Source organism: Mytilus californianus, unplaced genomic scaffold, assembly GCF_021869535.1.
Source record: "Mytilus californianus isolate M0D057914Y unplaced genomic scaffold, xbMytCali1.0.p SCAF_24, whole genome shotgun sequence".
Taxonomy (NCBI): Eukaryota; Metazoa; Mollusca; class Bivalvia; order Mytilida; family Mytilidae; genus Mytilus; species Mytilus californianus.
In genome coordinates, this window is record NW_026262673.1 from 2,257,490 (window position 1) to 2,277,359 (window position 19,870).

The 19,870-nt window shown below is 34.3% G+C and overlaps 1 protein-coding gene across 1 annotated transcript in view; it reads right to left on the reverse strand.

The window, feature by feature from the left end:
* Positions 1-19,870, reverse strand: part of LOC127732361 (uncharacterized) — a 74,605-nt gene that overhangs the window by 16,745 nt on the left and 37,990 nt on the right. Inside the window, exons 7-8 of the mRNA XM_052241395.1 lie at positions 13,356-13,413; positions 6,790-7,131 (exon numbers count right to left, since the gene is read on the reverse strand). Of these exons, the coding sequence (XP_052097355.1) occupies positions 6,790-7,131; positions 13,356-13,413 (400 nt within the window). The remainder of the gene's footprint in view (positions 1-6,789; positions 7,132-13,355; positions 13,414-19,870) is intronic.

Genomic DNA, 19,870 nt, shown 5'->3' on the forward strand with positions numbered 1-19,870 from the left:
AGGTCAAAAATTAGAATGTCTGAAGCTGTCAAACTGAATTTTAGCCCCCCTTAACACAGAATTGTCAATATTTTGAGTTAGAGCTGGTAGAAGTTTCTATAATTTTGATATTATTTGTATCAATAGTAGTACACTACACTGTAAAAATCTTTTTGAGATAGAGCAGGTGCGATTTTTTTAATTTGAATTTATTGTCTAAAAGAAATGCACTACGAAATAACTGTGTTCTCGGGCCTAAGAGATGAATTCCGTAAATGTAGATTCTGTACTTTGGCAACTTTCCTGAATGGTTTCCTGGTTTCAATTTGTCAAACTCAATAAAAGTAAAGGAATTACATCTTTGTTTGACAGAAATACTGTTAAAATGTCCCATTTTGCCATTATACGGCTCAAATAAGCATTTTAAAACAGTTTTCATTTTATGCCTAAGAGCCATGCTGACTTTCTATCTGACAGCTTTTTATGTTCCTGATATTTGTGTTTCTATGCTTAAATCAAATTTAATTTACCATTTGTGAACTCTGAATCTAAAGAAAAGTAGATTATCACAGAAAAAATGTGCAGAATATTTGTATTTATGTCCCTGGTTAAACGGCCTGTTTGATTTATGTGAAATGTGAAGAGCTTTGTACATTAAATCTGTAGTCCATCACAAATATTTCATTAAATCTGTAAAAAAGACACTTTACAATGATCAGTACACCCTATTCATTTCATATGCTACCATAATTTTCTTCTTTAGGATAGCAAGTGGTTCAAATATATGCCAATTGAGACTAAAACTACATGCAAGTTTTCCATTGAAAAGTGAAAAACTGGTCATCAGACCATACTGTCTGCAAAAAAAAATTGAATTCAAGAGTCCCTTTGCAATTAGACTTCTTGTATCATGACATCTCAGCATAGAAATGAGCAAAAAGTAACAAATTTCCATTTCTTATAGCCTCTGTGTGCATTTTAATATGTAAATATGGGCTACGGCCTAAATCGACTCTAAATAATTCTCAGTCTTACATGGCCTAAGACCATTTTATACTCATGTGGTATGCTTTTTGTAACTTTTCTTTACATTTAAAGTACATTTAATATATATGGAAGAATAATGTATGGTTAAAAAACTTCAAAAACTTCAACTTGGTTGAAAAAAATGCATGTTTATGTAAGGCTTCCCTTAATTCGAAAATCTCTATTTTCAGGCACAGGCTCATATAAATTTGACATTTGAATAGCTGTAATAGATCTGATAAATCAACTGAGTGTTCCGTTGCTTTTAATACTTATTACATTATATTCAAGATATTTAAAAAGCAAATTTTTGCAATATTTAAATTTTTTAGGCCAAAATCTTGACAGTTGAAAATATTTGATTTAAACGTCAAAAATAAACATCCAAATTTCAATATTAAAATGGCCCTAGTTTCTATAATATAGATTCTATGGCCATGAAACTTGGCCAACTATCTTATAATTTCCTAAGCTTAGGTCATGCAAAGTTTTATTAAAATTGGTCGAGTCTTTCTATCCTATTAGGTCCAAGGACACAGTTATCGTCCTTTGGTTTTCGTTGTCTACGAATATAGTCCCTAGTGTGAACAGTGTATAACTTGCATTTTTTTTTATACACTTTCCCAATTTATTTCTTGATATTTTATGCATGAAATATTAAGTAAGGGGATGAAAATACATGTTAAAAAAATTTGGGTGCTGAATCTTTATGTTAAGTAGTGATTTAGTCCAGTTAAAAAAGGTCAAAAAATTAGAATGTCTGAAGCTGTCAGACTGATTTTTAGCCCCCCTTAACACAGAATTGTCAATATTTTGAGTTAGAGCTGGTAGAAGTTTCTATAATTTTGATATTATTTGTATCAATAGTAGTACACTACACTGTAAAAATCTTTTTGAGATAGAGCAGGTGCGATTTTTTTAATTTGAATTTTATTTCTAAAAGAAATGCACTACGAAATAACTGTGTTCTCGGGCCTTATGTGAAATTATAGTACATTCTTAGGTTAAAGTTTTAAGTTAAGGTACATAGCTTTTTTTGCAGGATCTCAACATTGACGACTTCAAGTCTAAACTTCCTGATTGCACCTGTGCTAGTTCCCAATTCACATATAATCCGGCTGGCCACGTTATTACCGGAGACCTCAACATTGTCAATAACACTTTCCTGCGAAATTTGTTATCCAAAGGTCCGAAATATCGTGAGCCTAAATCCATTAATTTGGAAATACAACTTCAAAATACTGATGGATTCAGTCGAGGATTATGCCAGGCAATGGGCTAAACGCGAGAAAGAAGACGTAGATACTCTTTCCGAATGGATTAAGGCTGTGAGGTCGTTGATACAAATCCTAATTAAGAAACAAAATGCGCATATCAATACCCACGCTACGTCAATTTTTAAAGACCAAAATGTTGCAAAACACTTGTCCTACCTCCATGACAAATATGTTGTTGTCCCCGCAGATAAAGCCCCAAACAACATCGTTTTTGTGTGTAAATATCATTACATAGACTGCTTGATAAAGGAATTAGGTATTGACAATTCACTTGGAAACTCAACATATACCCTCACGACACTTACCAAAGAGGAAATCCTGGATAATCATAGGTCTGTTCTGTGTTCCTTTGGAATTTCAACCAAAGATGAAGAACTGGATCTTCCATCACTGTATTGGATACCTAAACTACACAAGTGTCCTTACAAACAACGGTATATTGCTGGGTCTTCCAAGTGCTCCACGAAACCTCTTTCTAAATTATTAACATCTACTTTATCAGCAATCAAAGCCGGGCTCCAAAGTTATTGTGAAATAATACTGCCTATTCTAGAGGTGGCGTGAATCAGATGTGGATACTAAAAAATTCCAAAGATCTTTTAGAGACATACAATCTAAGACTCTCTCATCTTGCAATAGTATTAAAACATTTGACTTTTCTACACTTTACACAAGTATTCCCCATTCCAAACTAAAAGACAAATTGAAAGAGTTGGTATTAATTTGTTTCATTAAAAAGAATGGCGAACGTAGATACAAGTATCTTGTCTTGGGGAGGGATAAATCCTACTTTGTAAAGAATCACTCTGATTCAAACAAAAAATTCTCTGAAACTGACATTATCAAGATGCTTGATTTCTTGATTGACAACATATTTGTTACGTTTGGATGACGTGTTGTTCAACAAACTGTCGGAATTCCAATGGGAACCAATTGTGACCCTCTTCTGGCCGACTTGTTTCTTTATTATTATGAGGCTGACTTCATACAGGAACTTCTTAGGAAGAAAGATAAGAAGTTAGCAATATCTTTTAACTCTACGTTCCGCTATATAGATGATGTTCTCTTACTAAATAATACAAAATTTGGTAACTATGTTGAACGAATCTATCCCATCGAACTGGAGATAAAGGATACTACAGATACAGTTAAGTCTGCCTCATATCTTGACTTACATCTAGAAATTGACAATGAGGGTCGGTTGAAAACAAAACTTTACGACAAAAGACATGATTTCAGCTTCCCAATTGTGAACTTTCCATTTCTATGTAGCAACATTCCAGCAGCGCCTGCATACGGAGTATATATCTCCCAATTGATACCATATTCCCGGGCTTGTGTTTCCTATCATGATTTCCTTAATAGAGGATTGCTGCTCACAAGGAAGATATTAAAACAAGAGTTCCAAATGGTGAAGTTGAAGTCATCACTTCGTAAATTTTACGGACGCCATCACGAGTTGGTTGACCGTTACGTTTCACAGATCATATCGGATATGTTCCTTATGTCTTAACTACAATACCCTCCTTTTTCACGAATGTGACTTACCGAATTAGACTATTTACCGGATTTGTAATAACATAAGCAACACGACGGGTGCCACATGTGGAGCAGGATCTGCTTACCCTTCCGGAGCACCTGAGATCACCCCCAGTTTTTGGTTGTGGTTCGTGTTGCTTAGTCTTTGGTTTTCTATGTTGTGTCATCTGTACTATTATTTGTCTGTTTGTCTTTTTATTTTTGGCCATGGCGTTGTCAGTTTGTTTTCGATCTATGAGTTTGACTGTCCCTCTGGTATCTTTCGTCCCTCTTTTACCATGAAGTTGAATTTCATACACATGTTCATTATGTGGTGAACTTTTAAATTCATTGCCAAACTAAGATTTTGAGCCTGATTACATGATTGACTAGACATTGACACATGCTAGTGTTTGCCAGGCATGGTGTCCTGTACTAGGAATTTGTCCTGTACTAAGAACTGTAATAGTACAAGCTGAGTATGGAGTTTTTGTGAAAGTTTAATATAAGTGGGATTTTTGCATGACATCCTGTCAACTGCTTGTTGATCATGTTTATACATGTCTTAAAATGAATATCTGACATATTGGTGTTTTGTGAACTTGGAAATAAGTTATTTGATAAAATGATAACGTTATGAGATTATCAAAATAAAAAATATCCCCTTTTTTACTATTAATTAATAATTAAGTATTAAAAAAAGAAGATTTAGGATATATGTATAACCATATATAAAAACGAGACAGCAACCGAACAACACAAAAATAAGAAAAAAAACAATATAATTTTTTGTATCAATGTTATAATTTTAAACATGTCCAAAGAGTTCAAGGTAATTTCTCATTGAAATAAAAAACAAGTTGAACTCTTTCAGAACTTCAGAAGCTTAAAGAAGTGCTGTTTCTATTGTTGGCGTTTTGTATAATATTTTGCAAATTCTTGTAAAAAATGGAATGTTATTGTAATTGCCTAAAGTTTTAACATTGATCTATATATATATATATATATATATATATATATATATAACTGGGGAAAATACCCAAATGTTACAAAGAAGAATACATAAATTGATTGTTATATAATATTAGAATAGGAAGATGTGGTATATTGCTAATTTGACAACTCTCCATCAGAGACCAAAGGATGTATGAGGTTAACAACTGATGACACTGGACAACCTTCAACAATCAGTAAAATCCATACTGCATAGCTTTTTTTATTCAAAATCATATGTTATTGCTACATGTATGCAAACAGTTTTTTATTATCCATAACTTCGGATTTTATTGGTTCTTTTTCTTCAGGATTGAAATTCATCACTTAGAATAAAAGGAGAAAACACAGAAACAAGACCAGAATAAATTCAAAGACAAAAGTCAGATCAGTTATTATTTTCATCACTCAGTCAATGAATTGAAGTTCTATTAAATACCTAAAGATATTAAAACCACAATAATGACAATGTTCTGTGTTGAATGGCCAAAAAGTGGACTAACATTAATATCACACAATGCTGGATGATAAGAAACTATTAATTTTTTGGGTGGAGGGATATCCTGAAAAAAAAATAGATTTATGTAAAAAGCTACTAGTATGTTAAGCCTAATAATAGAGTTTTCATTGATTTCAAATGGGAAATAATTGTGTTTCAAAAAAGTATTCTAGAATTCATAAATAAACATATATACTTACATTATCTGCTTTGTTGTTTAAAAGTTTAGTTTTCAACAGTTATCGAACAATATAATTGCATTAAAGGAAAAAAAGTTATTCAACTAAAAAGATTCATCTTAAAACAATTTACTACCAAACAGAATTCATAACTGTATATTTATAATTTGAGTCCCATTGAATTTAAATATCCCATGGGATAATTATAGTCCCATTGGATATTGTTTGTTCCATGGAACAAAAAATATCCCATGGGACTACAATTATCCCAATGGGACCCAAAAAAATCCTATGGGATTTAACCAAAATTCCATGGGATAATGGTCAATCCCATGGGATATTACCAATCTCATGTTTTTCTAAATCAAACTGCAAAATATATATAATAATAACATCAGAAAAGCAATCAATAATTGAATCCCATGTAATTCCGCACATTTTGGTTGTATACACGACATTGTAGCTCTAAGGAGAGGCGGCGGCGGATTTGCAAATGAGAGTTTTGCAAATTAAAAGTGTCCAGTGTTCATTAATTTTTTTTTTCATCAATTAAAAAACACGTATTTTTAACATTTCACTGAATGTCCCTGTAAAGTTTCTCTCTTGTCACACATGATATACACACGTTTATTACACAAAACATGTACAAAACAAATGTGTTAATATTGTCTTTGATCTGAATACGGAACCGTACATTACATGAAAATCATTTAAGTTAGATTGATAGTAAACAAAAAAACATTAATAGAAGTTATTTTGAATGACTAAATACACAAACAGATCCGAGTCCGAATACACTCATTGTCTGAAAGAATTATTAATGCTTATTTATGTTGCTTTTCTTTCACGTCAAAAAGAAAAGCCTTTCCGTCAGACCTATTACAAACAAGCAGAATATTTTCTTCTTTGTGAAAATAAATTCCCCACGGCTCATCCAATCCATCTGATTTTGTAAGAAGTTCTCTATGATGTTTCCCGTCATCTGATACACCTACTACAGTGTTGGTCCTCCAATCCGTCACATACACATTCCCCTCATCATCTGTTGTCACACAAGTTAAATCTTGAAATTTATACTTATCAAACTTCCAATTTAGTCTACCATCTAACGAGCAGCAGTATATTATTCTCTTGTCTGTACAGACTAACCTGTCTCTGTATACTTTAATGTCGTTGATATAGTCTGAAGGTAAAGGTATAGTACGTATTACTTTACCTGTCAGGTCCATCACATGTATTATTCTGTTACCAATAACAACGTACAGGTTATTATCATTATATGATATTCCCCAGCAGTTACCACTGGTTTTGATTGTACTGGTGACAGAACCTGTAGGTATATTTATTATCAGTATGGTTCTGTCAAATATACAGGATACTGCTACAGTATAACTATCTATCTGTGTCATATAAAATGGTCTATAGAACAGAGAAATGTGATCGATATCAGTACCGTCAGAATTACAAATAATAAGTCTGATTTGACTAAAGTCGACAAACACTAATGTATTGCCTGTTTTGATACAGCTATTAATGTTCAGATCTTCATCCTTTGGCTTTATGATATTTAACTGTTTACGCAAATTGACAGAAACAGGAAGGTTTGTTTTGACAGATTCTTGATTCCGAGTAAATTCTTCTTCTTTGTTTGGTTCATTTTCTGAAATAAATAATCAAGTATTCATTTGGTTATTTCAACAATCGATTACCTTATTCATAATGCAGTTTACAAAAATTTACCACTAAAAGGGATTAAATGATGTAAAAAAAAAAATTTTACATACTATATTATGTATTATTGATTATTTCACGACCTCAAATTTTCTCTCCGATGTTAACGATTTATTTGAATAATTGTCAATTTGAACTCGTATATTTCAAGGAAAATCGCAAAAAAGTGAAAAGTGTAATATGACAGAGATTGAAAAACAGATATGTGTAGAGCATAGTCATGTTCTGGATATACTAATGTAGTGGAGTAATATATTTGTTTGACTTCCTTTAACCGAATCACGGAAAAGGTTGGGGGGGGGGTTTCTATATGAAGGCTTTACACAGACGTTTCGCTAGGACAGGTGCCTTGTTGATATATCACATATATCAGTGGGGTTGCAATTCCACCAAGGTAAAATGTAAATGAGTCGGTAAATTTTATCTTTCGATTAAATATATGTGTTTCCGCTTTTAAATCAAATTAAGATATATAAAAAAATTTACCGATAACTAAGAAATATTTGAACGGGTTATAAATTTGTCATACAATTCATGGGTTGTGATTTTCACAACACTTCAATATACGAATAATCCCTAAGGGTGACTGGGGAATAGAAATATTGTCACTACATGTCTTCTTCCGAACAGCATTGAAACCCTTGCCAAAGTGGGGCGTCTGGTTGGCTGTACGGGATGTATCAAGTACGCAGCCACGTCCGATCAGAATTGGGACGTTAATCCGATGCCTCGTGTAGTGAGAATGTAATGTTCTCTGCACGTTAAGAACCCTTGCAAGAAATGTTCGAGGTGTCCGTAGGTGACATGTTGCAAGGTTAAATTTCTGTCCCTATCCAATATACCCTCATTTTCTCTTAGCAGTCGTACCCCAAGGGTGATTGGGGAATAGAAGTATGGTCACCATTGGTCTTCCTCCGACCGGCAGTAAAACCCGTGCTAAAGTGGGGCGTCCGTTTGGCTGTGCGGGATGTACAAATTTGCAGCCACGTCCGGTCAGAATGGGGACGTTAAATCCGATGCCTCGTGTAAAGAGAGTGCCACGCTCTTTGCACGTTAAGAACCCTTGCAACAACTCTTTGAGGGGTCCGTAGGTGACCTGTTGCAAGGCTAAATTTCTGTCCCTATCCAATATACCCTCATTTCCCGAGGCAGTCTAAATTTCTCCGACCTTAATCCCTTAATCTATTACAGAACCTACCTATTGTATTTATTGTGAACTTGTTCTCGTCCTGAATATGCATGAAATATTTGCCACTGGACGTTAAGCAACCAACAATCAATCAATCAATCTTAGCAGTCGAAATTTTCCCGACCTGCAACCCAGTTGACCTATATTAACGGATCTACCTATTGTACTAATTGTTAATTTGTTTCCGTCCTGAACATGTATGAAATATTTGCCACTGAACGTTTAGCAACCAACAATCAATATATGAGTAAGGGGATAAATACCTGATGCGCAACCCACAATCCCATGTTGAGACCCTTGGTCCTTACTACCTTAAACTTTATGGCAGATATTGTTTTTGTAAAGAAAACAAACATCCGAATTTAATGGGTCAAAATGAATAAAGTAGAAACACATCTACGATGTTTGCTTGTAGAATGGTTTTTACTAAAGGCATATTAAATTGTCTCACTTTACAGTACTTTATTTGTTCTCGTCTTGAAAATGAATGAAGTATTTACCATTGGACGTAGGCAAACAACAATTAATCAATTAAACTTTTATGACCTTACCATGTCTCTGCTGATTGTGGTGGCCGATGTTCAGTTTCATTAAAAAATAGTCTGTGTACGAAACAATGTTTTTTTTTTTTAATAATAAAGGGAAATGAATTTTATAATTAAGCACATCTTAGTACATGATGTCTTTCGGTTACAAAAATATCTGATATGTCGCAATTTTAGCAAGGGAGCCCCTTACCACGGTAGATAAATCGGTCCAAATTTCATTGTTAACGGGCTTAGGGAGTCCTCTCCTAACAACGAAAGAGAAATTGGTACAACTCTTTTCGTTTAAGGGCTAACGTTTCACCTCAAGGGGCTTCACGTTGTTCTGTTGGATGTATGAATACGCGTCCACGTCATATCGGAATGGGGCGTTGAATATGAAATAGGGGAATGAAACGCTTTCTATAGCTTTACAATACAACGTTTATTGATTTCTCTATTTGAAGCAGAATTGTTGACACTATGTAACATGTCTTCGTTTTGGGGGCTGTAAAAATCCAAAATACCCCGTCCAAGACATTTAATTTGTTCATACATTGTGTTCTTTGTGGTCTATTTATTTAAATCAATCTCGTTTTCGCCGACTGTTATATTATTTGGTAACTCGTAGATGAAATGCAATATCACTGATATGAACTAAACCCAAAGGATGACTGGGGTATAACAAATACTGCTCCTCGTCCGGTAGTAACGCCCTTTCCATAGTTGGACATCCTTTTGTCTATGTAGGATGGTTAACTACGCAAGCCCGTCCAGTCGGAATGGGGACGTTCAATCCGATGTAATGTTCTCTGCTCGTTAAAGAACCATTGGAACACCTCTTTGGGGGATCGAGAGGTGGCATGTTACAAGGTTATATTCCGACCCCTATCCAGCATACCCTCATTTCCATTGACAGTCCAAGTTCCCGTCCTTCATCCCGGGAGGCCTTATTTACAGAACATACTTATTGCATTAATTGTTAATAGTGTATCTTACTGAATTTGCATGAAATAATTGCAACTGAACGTTAAGCAAGTAAAACTAGCAAAATCAATCAGATTTATTATACATTTCCCTAACTTCTGTTGTAATGCATAATGCCTTTCCCTACCATATATGCGGTTTTTTTTTCTTACTTTTTGAGTCCAAATACCAAAGGGACATTCAAAGTCATAAGTCGAACATAAACTGACATTGCCATGGCCAAAAAAGAAAAAGCCCAACAGAAAAATAATAGTACACAAAACAAAACATAGAAAACTAGACTTGGCAACACGAACCCCAATCAGGGGTTGTTCTCAGGTGCTCCTGAAGGGTAAGCAGATCCTGTGTGACACCCTTCGTGTTGCTTATGTTAGTACAAACCGGGTAGTCTAATTCGGTAGGTCACATTCGAGAAAAGGGGACGGGATTGTAGTAACGACATTAGGAACAGCTATCATCTGTGAAATTGATATTCCGTAACGGTCAACCAACTCGTGATGGCGTCCGTTAAATTTACGAAAGGATGATTTCAACTTCACCACTTTCAACTCTTGGTTTAATAGCTTCCTTGTGAGCAGCAACCCTATATCAAGGAAATCATGATAGGATATACAGGACATATGAATCATTCATATATGTGACCCACCAAGACATTCCAAGGGTTATGTAGGAAAACGGCATTTCAAGAAAAATGTCGTCAACTATATTAACTTCAATTTTCTATTGGTATAAGAGTTTATTTCTAAACTAAATTTAGAGAAAAATGAAGAAAAAAAAGATGTCTTCTGAATGCAAATGAGACAACTCTCTTTCAAAATCCAGATGACGTAGAGCCCCCAAGGGTGACTGGGGGATAGACGTATGGTCACCATTGGTCTTCCTCCCACCGGCAGTAGAATCCTCGCCAAAGTGGGGCGTCCGTTTGGCTGTGCGGGATGTTCACATTTGCAGCTATGTCGGTCACAATAGGGACATTAAATCCGATGCCGCGTGTAAAAACAGTGCCACGCTCTTTGCACGTTAATAACCCTTGCAACAACTCTTTGAGGGGTCCGTAGGTGACCTGTTGCAAGGCTAAATGTCTGTCCCTATCCAATATACCCGCATTTCCCGTGGCAGTCTAAATTTTTCCGACCTTCATCCCGGACGCCTTTATTACAGAACCTACCTAGTGTATTTATTGTTAATATGCATGAAAAATTTGCCACTGGACGTTAAGCAACCAACAATCAATCAATCAAATGACATAGAAATAAACAGCTATTTGTCACCGTACTGCTTTCAACAGGGGATAAAACCCGTACGACATCTGAGAATCTTATAACAAAGATCATCTTAAGTGCAGTTTAGCTGTACGGAATGTACAAAGTACACAGCCACGTTCAGTCAGAATAGAAACGTTTAATCCAATGCCTCGTGTAGAAACTGCTACGCTCTCTACATGTTAAGAACCCTTGCAATAACTCTTTGAGGGGTGCTTAGGTGGCCTGTTGCAAAGTTAAATTTCTTTCCCTCAGTAATAAACCCTCATTTCACAGTGTCAGTCTAAATTTACCCGACCTTTATCCCACAAGGCTTTCATTACAGGACCTTTCTATTGTAAAATTGTTTTCGTCCTGAACTTACATGAAATATTTGTCTATGAACGTTAAGCAACTAATTAACAATCAATCAACTTTGCCCGAGTGAGTTGGATCCTTAGTTTCTTAAAAAAATCATAATTGATCAAGGTGGAATTGAAACATTGCGACTGAGCTCGGGGATTAAACAGATCACCCTGCAGCACTGGTATCAATCCAGTGCAAGTAAATGAAAATTACACATCACAAATTTCTAGTGTCGGAAGTGTTTTTTCTTGATTTTTATTCATCAGGAACTCTCAAACTGTAACATTGAGTTTAATTTTGGCTTTACTTTTGATTCTTCTTCGTTTTATCAACCCTTCAACATTTTATTTAAATGTTATTGATATCCTGGGATGTAAAAATATGTTGAAACGTTAGGGGATTTATCACCAAAAGACCCATAAAAAGACCAAATTCATCTACATCTACATCTGTAATTTCATCTTTGCTTGAGGTAGTGAGAAAATTATTTTGTTAGTAATTTCTGAATTCATCAGAAATCAGAAACGTTTATATATATATATATATATCCCTTTATTCACATCATCTGTATTATTTCAACCGGTTCACTGTTCTTTAATATAACGGAGAATGTTAAGATTGATCGAGTGGTGGTTGCTTAACGTCCAGTGGCAAATATTTCATAAATGTTCAGGACGAGAACAACATAACAATAAATACAATAGGTAGGTCCTGTAATAGAGGCCGTCCGGGATGAAGGTCGGGGAAATGTAGACTACCACTGGAAAATGAGGATTAATTGGATTGGGACAGACAATTTGTCTTGTAAGAAGCCACCTACAGACTCCTCAGACTCAGAGAGTCGTTACAAGTGTTCGTAACGTGCACATATCGTGGCACTCTCTTTACACGATGCATCTCATTTAGCGTGACTTGGATGCGTACTTTTACATCCCGCACAGGACGCCCCATTTTGGCAAGGGTTGTAGAGCCAGTCGGGAGAAGACTTAGAGTGCCCATATTTCTATTCCCTGTTACCTTGGGGATGAGATTGTATGATAAGGCCACGTTTCCACCTTCAATTCCTACTTATAAGAGTCTTCAAATATTCATTGGACATCAGTTTTTGTTTTTGGAAAATGTGTCTTCTATATTGGCATTATGAGTATAAACTTTTTACACCTGTTGAAAAACTGCAAAAACTTTTAAAGATACCCTCGTCTTCAACTTTTCGTTAATATATTGATATGTAAAACAGCAGAACGACATGCTACTACTAATTGTATTTTACAAAGATGTTATATTTAAGTAAAGCTGTTGTTCATATAAATAAATATATATTGACAAAAAATTATGTGTGAAATGAGCAGATCAGGTCAAATATGTTAATTTCGACATGTTTATAATATCATAGTGACACCACAAGTTAATGATCAAATTGAATCAACGTGTTCATTTGTTACTAAAAATGACCTGATTGTGATAAGTTTACAATGTTTGCCATTCAGGGGCCAAATAATGCCTCTAATCGAACCTCCTTTTTTGTTGTAATATTCCTGTATAAATTGTCTCCTTACTTTAAGTCATGATCACCCTTTTAACCTGAGAGAGGAGGTAACATCCATGTTAAAGGAAAGCTATATTTAGGAATAAAACATTAATTCGTAAAACTTTTAAAAACATATGTTAAATAAGGTTTTATTCATCTGAATAAAGAAACGTCTCCTTCTGTGTTGTTCCCTTGGTATAAAGAGGAATATTCCAAGGACAGCACAGAAGAGTTATATCGCCATTACTGTATGTTCTAGAAAAATGAAAATGGTTTAAGATAAAGATACGAAGAAAAATATGTAAACAATGATATTACTTGGATTGTGGTAATCCTGCTTAGTGCCTATGTTTGCTCTGACAGGAATCCTTTTAACCTGAAAACGAAAAAATTGAATAAAAAACAACATAATTACAATGTAGATAACCCTTTCATAATCTTCTATTGAACATAAACATGATAAAATAAGTATGATAATTGTAGAACGAAGCCAATTAGGAAAGACACTCCGTAAATTTTTTGGACACGATCGCGAATTGGTTGATCTATACGGTGTGTCTAAACTAACTAACAACATTTTTTACCACGTCTTAGATTTTGGTTTACCATCTACGTCGTCTGGTCTGTTAAGTACCGAACGTGAGCTATTCCCGAATATGACTGTTTTGCCGAGTGTAATTCACATTGCTAGACGACGTGTCTCGGTATTTATACATCCAACATTCATGTATTTAGTTATGATGTTTCTTTTTTAATTATCGTTGGATATTGTGTTTATTATTATCGATTGTGGTTTGAATTCTGTAATTTCGGTACATTTCTCATGTGTCAGTATATTTGAGTTATTCGTGATTCGTCTTCAGTGTTTTTTGTTTTATGTTTGTTTTCAATTGTGTTTACTGTTTACTGTTTGGTCTTACATGATTAAAGTTATTTTTTTTTATATTCTTTATATTTCCTTCATATGATTTTAAGTTTAAAAAATGAAAACAACACGTTATAAATGTCATGCGTCCGACGCTCTTTTCTGGATCTACCTTCATCAAGAACGCTCAAAGCCGAATATTAGAAAGTTAAGGATGAATAATACCGAAACAGTTGAAGAGCAGTAAAAAAATACCGCTAACGTTAACGTTCTTATAATCACTGGATCTATACTTCTGCTGGTAGACTTTTCGTCCCCGAGGGTATCATTTGCCCAGTACTGGCATCATCCTGATGATGCTTTTACATAATTTCGAAATCATTTCAAATTAAGGAATGTACTATCCTTATGTATAGATCCTTGTCCCAGTTTAGCTGTACATTTGAGCCTTTTTTGGTTGTATCAGCTGTTAAACGTTTGTATTCTGTTTTTGATTCTAAAATATATATTTGTCTCGAGCATCATTGATTTTAGCTTTAGGTTAAGTTTTATAAGCTCTTCAACGTTTGTATAATGTTTTGAATTTTTGGCCTCGAGCATTACAGAGGAGACGTTAATTGTCGAAATGCGCATATGGTGTGGTAAAATTGGTAGTATAATGTGAACGTTCCTAATACGTCACAGTTGACTTATTGTATATTATATACTGTCCAAGATTTGTAGGAAAAAAGTCGCGAACATAACACGCATGTAGACTAATTCCCATCATTCCTTAACGAGATTACTATAGTTTAAGTTTCTGTGTATTTTTATAACAACACAAAACATTAAATTTCTTAACTGTTGTCAAAGGGAGGCGAAAAATACCTGAAGGATAATCAAACTCATGCAAAGTCGAAAAGAAGCTGACAATGCCATGGCAAAAAACGACCATAAAGTAAACAGTACACCAGACACAACATAAAAAGAAATATGGACGGATTAATACAAACCCAAAAGAAAAACTGAAGTTGATATCATGTGCTCAAGAAGGATAAGATGTAAAAATAAAAAATCCGAATTGGGGCACCGTTTGTAATAACCGTATTTTTAAATCATTGGACGCTAATCAGCAGATCAATAACTTGAATATATACTCTCATAATCATTGGATACTCCAATCAATAGACCGTAAATGCTTAACATGCATTGTCATCAACAATAACATGAAAAAATATAGAATAAGATATTTTTTGCCCCTTACGACCAATGTAGGTAAAATGTACTAGATGTTCCGATAGATTGTTAACAGTGTCTCGGCAACCATACAGACTTTTGTAATCACATGAGAGGATTCACGTTATATTGGTAAGATTTTCTTACTTAAAGTGAATTATCAACTTGTTAAATGATTCTAAATGTGTCCTAAATAATGTTTGAATATGATGTTTGCATTAAACGCAAGTAGCGGTCTCTAAAATCTGCACAGTAGTATGGAAACTATATCAACTGTGAAAATTGACGATGAGCACGGAAACGACATACACATATAAATATTTACTTCCAGAGCATCTGCGATCACCCCCGGATTTTGGTTGGGTTTGTGTTGCTCTGTTTTTTAGATGTCTATGTTGTGTTTTGTATACTGTTTATCTTTTGGTTGTTTCTCGTTTTTTGCCATGGCTTTGTCGATAAATATTAGAAGATGTGATATGAGTGCCAAGGATACAACTCTCCATCCAAGTCACAAATTGAAAAAGTAAACTATTATAGGTCAAAGTACGGCCTTCAACACGGAGCCTTAGTTCACACCGGACAGCAAGCTATAAAGGGCCCCAAAAATGACTAGTGTAAAACCATTCATACAGAAAAACCATTGTCTAATCTATATAAAAAACGAGAAACACTTATTAACAACCACTGAACATCAGGTTTCTGACTAAGGACAGGTGCAAACAAATGCAGCGGGTTTAAACGTTTTATTTGGCGCCAACCTTCAGCCTACCTGAAACAATAGTGTAACATTACGACATAGAAAGACACACTCTGAAATATCAATTGAAATGGCTTAACTCATATCAAAATACATATTAAAAAAACACTAACCGAATAAATTTAATATATGACACAATGTAAATATAAAGTTGATAATACAAGGGGGTTAGATGTAAAACAATATCACAAAGACAACCATAACTTTGTCAGTATGTCATTGACATGTAAGTTTGCAAATCCTTTTTTTATATTCATACTTTCATTTGAGCATATGAAAGCTTCACACTTTACAAAATGTTTGCGTAAAGTGAGGATGTTGTGCAAATTTAGGAAAATAAACGGTATTTGTATCAAGTTGCGTGCAAAACCCTATTAAACGATGGATCAAAATACATTGATTTTAATGCATTGTTCGTAGTATGATAAGTTATACCATTTAACGTCCAGCAAAAAGTGTTACACATACATGGTAATAGAGAAATACATTTAAAATCAGGTAACATGGAGTTCATTAGGCCACCATTGTTACCATCTTTTTTACATTCTTGCATTCACTGCAAAGTCACCTGATCCAAAATGACTAATGTGTATGAATTTTGTGTTATCATTCTACAAAGTATGAACTTTGTCTCAAAACATCATACTGATACTTAATATTCTAAATTATTCATAATACATTTTCAATTTGTCTTAATAGATTCTTACCTTTCAGTTTTTGTGTCAACATATTTTTACCACTCTGAATTTTTCTAAACAAATTATAACATTCTTAATTGGTCTTGTCATATTCTTTACATTCTGATTTTGTCTGCATATGTCTTTAACTGTTTACGCTGAATTATTACTTTAAAAATAATTTTCTGTTTTGGCATCTGCAATTTTTGTACTATCAACTTACAAGGTTTTTTTCAGTTTTTATCAAATTATTATTTTTTTTAAATGGCATAATTGTACAAAATTATTTGTAACTCAACTCAATCTTTATTTTTTCATCGGAAACAACCTTTTCCATCTTCAATTTGAAAAAAAAAATTATATATTGATTGATTGATTGTTGGTTGCTTAACGTCCGGTGGCAAATATTTCATGCATATTCAGGACGAGAACAAATTAACAATAAATACAATAGGTAGGTTCTGTAATAGAGGCGTCCGGGATTAAGGTCGGAGAAATTTAGACTGCCACGGGAAATGAGGGTATATTGAATAGGGACAGAAATTTTAACTTGCAACAGGTCACATACGGACTGTATCTCACTCATGCATAGTTTTGAATCTTTGTACAATGAATATATCTCACTCATGCATAGTTCTGATTCCTTGTACAAGAAATGTATCTCACTCATGCATAGTTCTGATTCCTGGTACAAGGAATGTATCTCCCTCATGCATAGTTCTGATTTCTTGTACAAGGAATGTATCTCCCTCATGCATAGTTCTGATTCCTTGTACAATGAATGTATCTCACTCATGCACAGTACTGATTCTTTGTACAAGGAATAAATCTCACTCATGCATAGTTCTGATTCCTTGTACAAGGAATGTATCTCCCTCATGCATAGTTCTGATTTCTTGTACAAGGAATGTATCTCCCTCATGCATAGTTCTTATTCCTAGTACAAGGAATGTATCTCCCTCATGCATAGTTCTGATTCTTAGCACAAGGAATGTATCTCACTCATGCATAGTTCTGATTTCTTGTACAAGGAATGTATCTCACTCATGCATAGTTCTGATTCCTAGTACAAGGAATGTATCTCACTCATGCATAGTTCTGATTCCTAGTACAAGGAATGTATCTCAATTATGCATAGTTCTGATTCCTAGTACAAGGAATGTATCTCCCTCATACATAGTTTTGATTCCTTGTACAAGAAATGTATCTCCTTCATGCATAGTTCTATTTCCTTGTCCGCGTTTAGCTTTAGGTTTAAGTTTTATAAGCTCTTCAACGTTTGTATTATGTTTTGAATTTTTGGCCTCGAGCATTACAGAGGAGACGTTAATTGTCGAAATGCGCATATGGTGTGGTAAAATTGGTAGTATAATGTGAACGTTTCTAATACGTCACAGTTGACTTATTGTATATTATATAGTGTCCAAGATTGGTAGGAAAAAAGTCGCGAACATAACACGCGTGTAGACTAATTCCCATCATTCCTTAAGGAGATTACTATAGTTTAAGTTTCTGTGTACTTTTATAACAACACAAAACATTAAATTTCTTAACTGTTGTCAAAGGGAGGCGAAAATACCTGAAGGATAATCAAACTCATGCAAAGTCGAAAAGAAGCTGACAATGCCATGGCAAAAAACGACCATAAAGTAAACAACAGTACACCAGACACAACATAAAAAGAAATATGGACGGATTAATACAAACCCAAAAGAAAAACTGAAGTTGATATCATGTGCTCAAGAAGGATAAGATGTAAAAATAAAAATCCGATTTGGGCACCGTTTGTAATAACCGTATTTTTAAATCATTGGACGCTAATCAGCAGATCAATAACTTGAATATATACTCTCATAATCATTGGATACTCCAATCAATAGACCGTAAACGCTTAACATGCATTGTCATCAACAATAACATGAAAAAATATAGAATAAGATATTTTTTGCCCCTTACGACCAATGTACGTAAAATGTACTAGATGTTCCGATAGATTGTTAACAGTGTCTCGGCAACCATACAGACTTTTGTAATCACATGAGAGGATACACGTTATATTGGTAAGATTTTCTTACTTAAAGTGAATTATCAACTTGTTAAATGATTCTAAATGTGTCCTAAATAATGTTTGAATATGATGTTTGCATTAAACGCAAGTAGCGGTCTCTAAAATCTGCACAGTAGTATGGAAACTATATCAACTGTGAAAATTGACGATGAGCACGGAAACGACATACACATATAAATATTTACTTCCAGAGCATCTGCGATCACCCCCGGATTTTGGTTGGGTTTGTGTTGCTCTGTTTTTTAGATGTCTATGTTGTGTTTTGTATACTGTTTATCTTTTGGTTGTTTCTCGTTTTTTGCCATGGCTTTGTCGATAAATATTAGAAGATGTGATATGAGTGCCAAGGATACAACTCTCCATCCAAGTCACAAATTGTAAAAGTAAACTATTATAGGTCAAAGTACGGCCTTCAACACGGAGCCTTAGTTCACACCGGACAGCAAGCTATAAAGGGCCCCAAAAATGACTAGTGTAAAACCATTCATACAGAAAAACCATTGTCTAATCTATATAAAAAACGAGAAACACTTATTAACAACCACTGAACATCAGGTTTCTGACTAAGGACAGGTGCAAACAAATGCAGCGGGTTTAAACGTTTTATTTGGCGCCAACCTTCACCCTACCTGAAACAATAGTGTAACATTACGACATAGAAAGACACACTCTGAAATATCAATTGAAATGGCTTAACTCATATCAAAATACATATTAAAAAAACACTAACCGAATAAATTTAATATATGACACAATGTAAATATAAAGTTGATAATACAAGGGGGTTAGATGTAAACAATATCACAAAGACAACCATAACTTTGTCAGTATGTCATTGACATGTAAGTTTGCAAATCCTTTTTTTTATATTCATACTTTCATTTGAGCATATGAAAGCTTCACACTTTACAAAATGTTTGCGTAAAGTGAGGATGTTGTGCAAATTTAGGAAAATAAACGGTATTTGTATCAAGTTGCGTGCAAAACCCTATTAAACGATGGATCAAAATACATTGATTTTAATGCATTGTTCGTAGTATGATAAGTTATACCATTTAACGTCCAGCAAAAAGTGTTACACATACATGGTAATAGAGAAATACATTTAAAATCAGGTAACATGGAGTTCATTAGGCTACCATTGTTACCATCTTTTTTACATTCTTGCATTCACTGCAAAGTCACCTGATCCAAAATGACAAATGTGTATGAATTTTGTGTTATTATTCTACAAAGTATGAACTTTGTCTC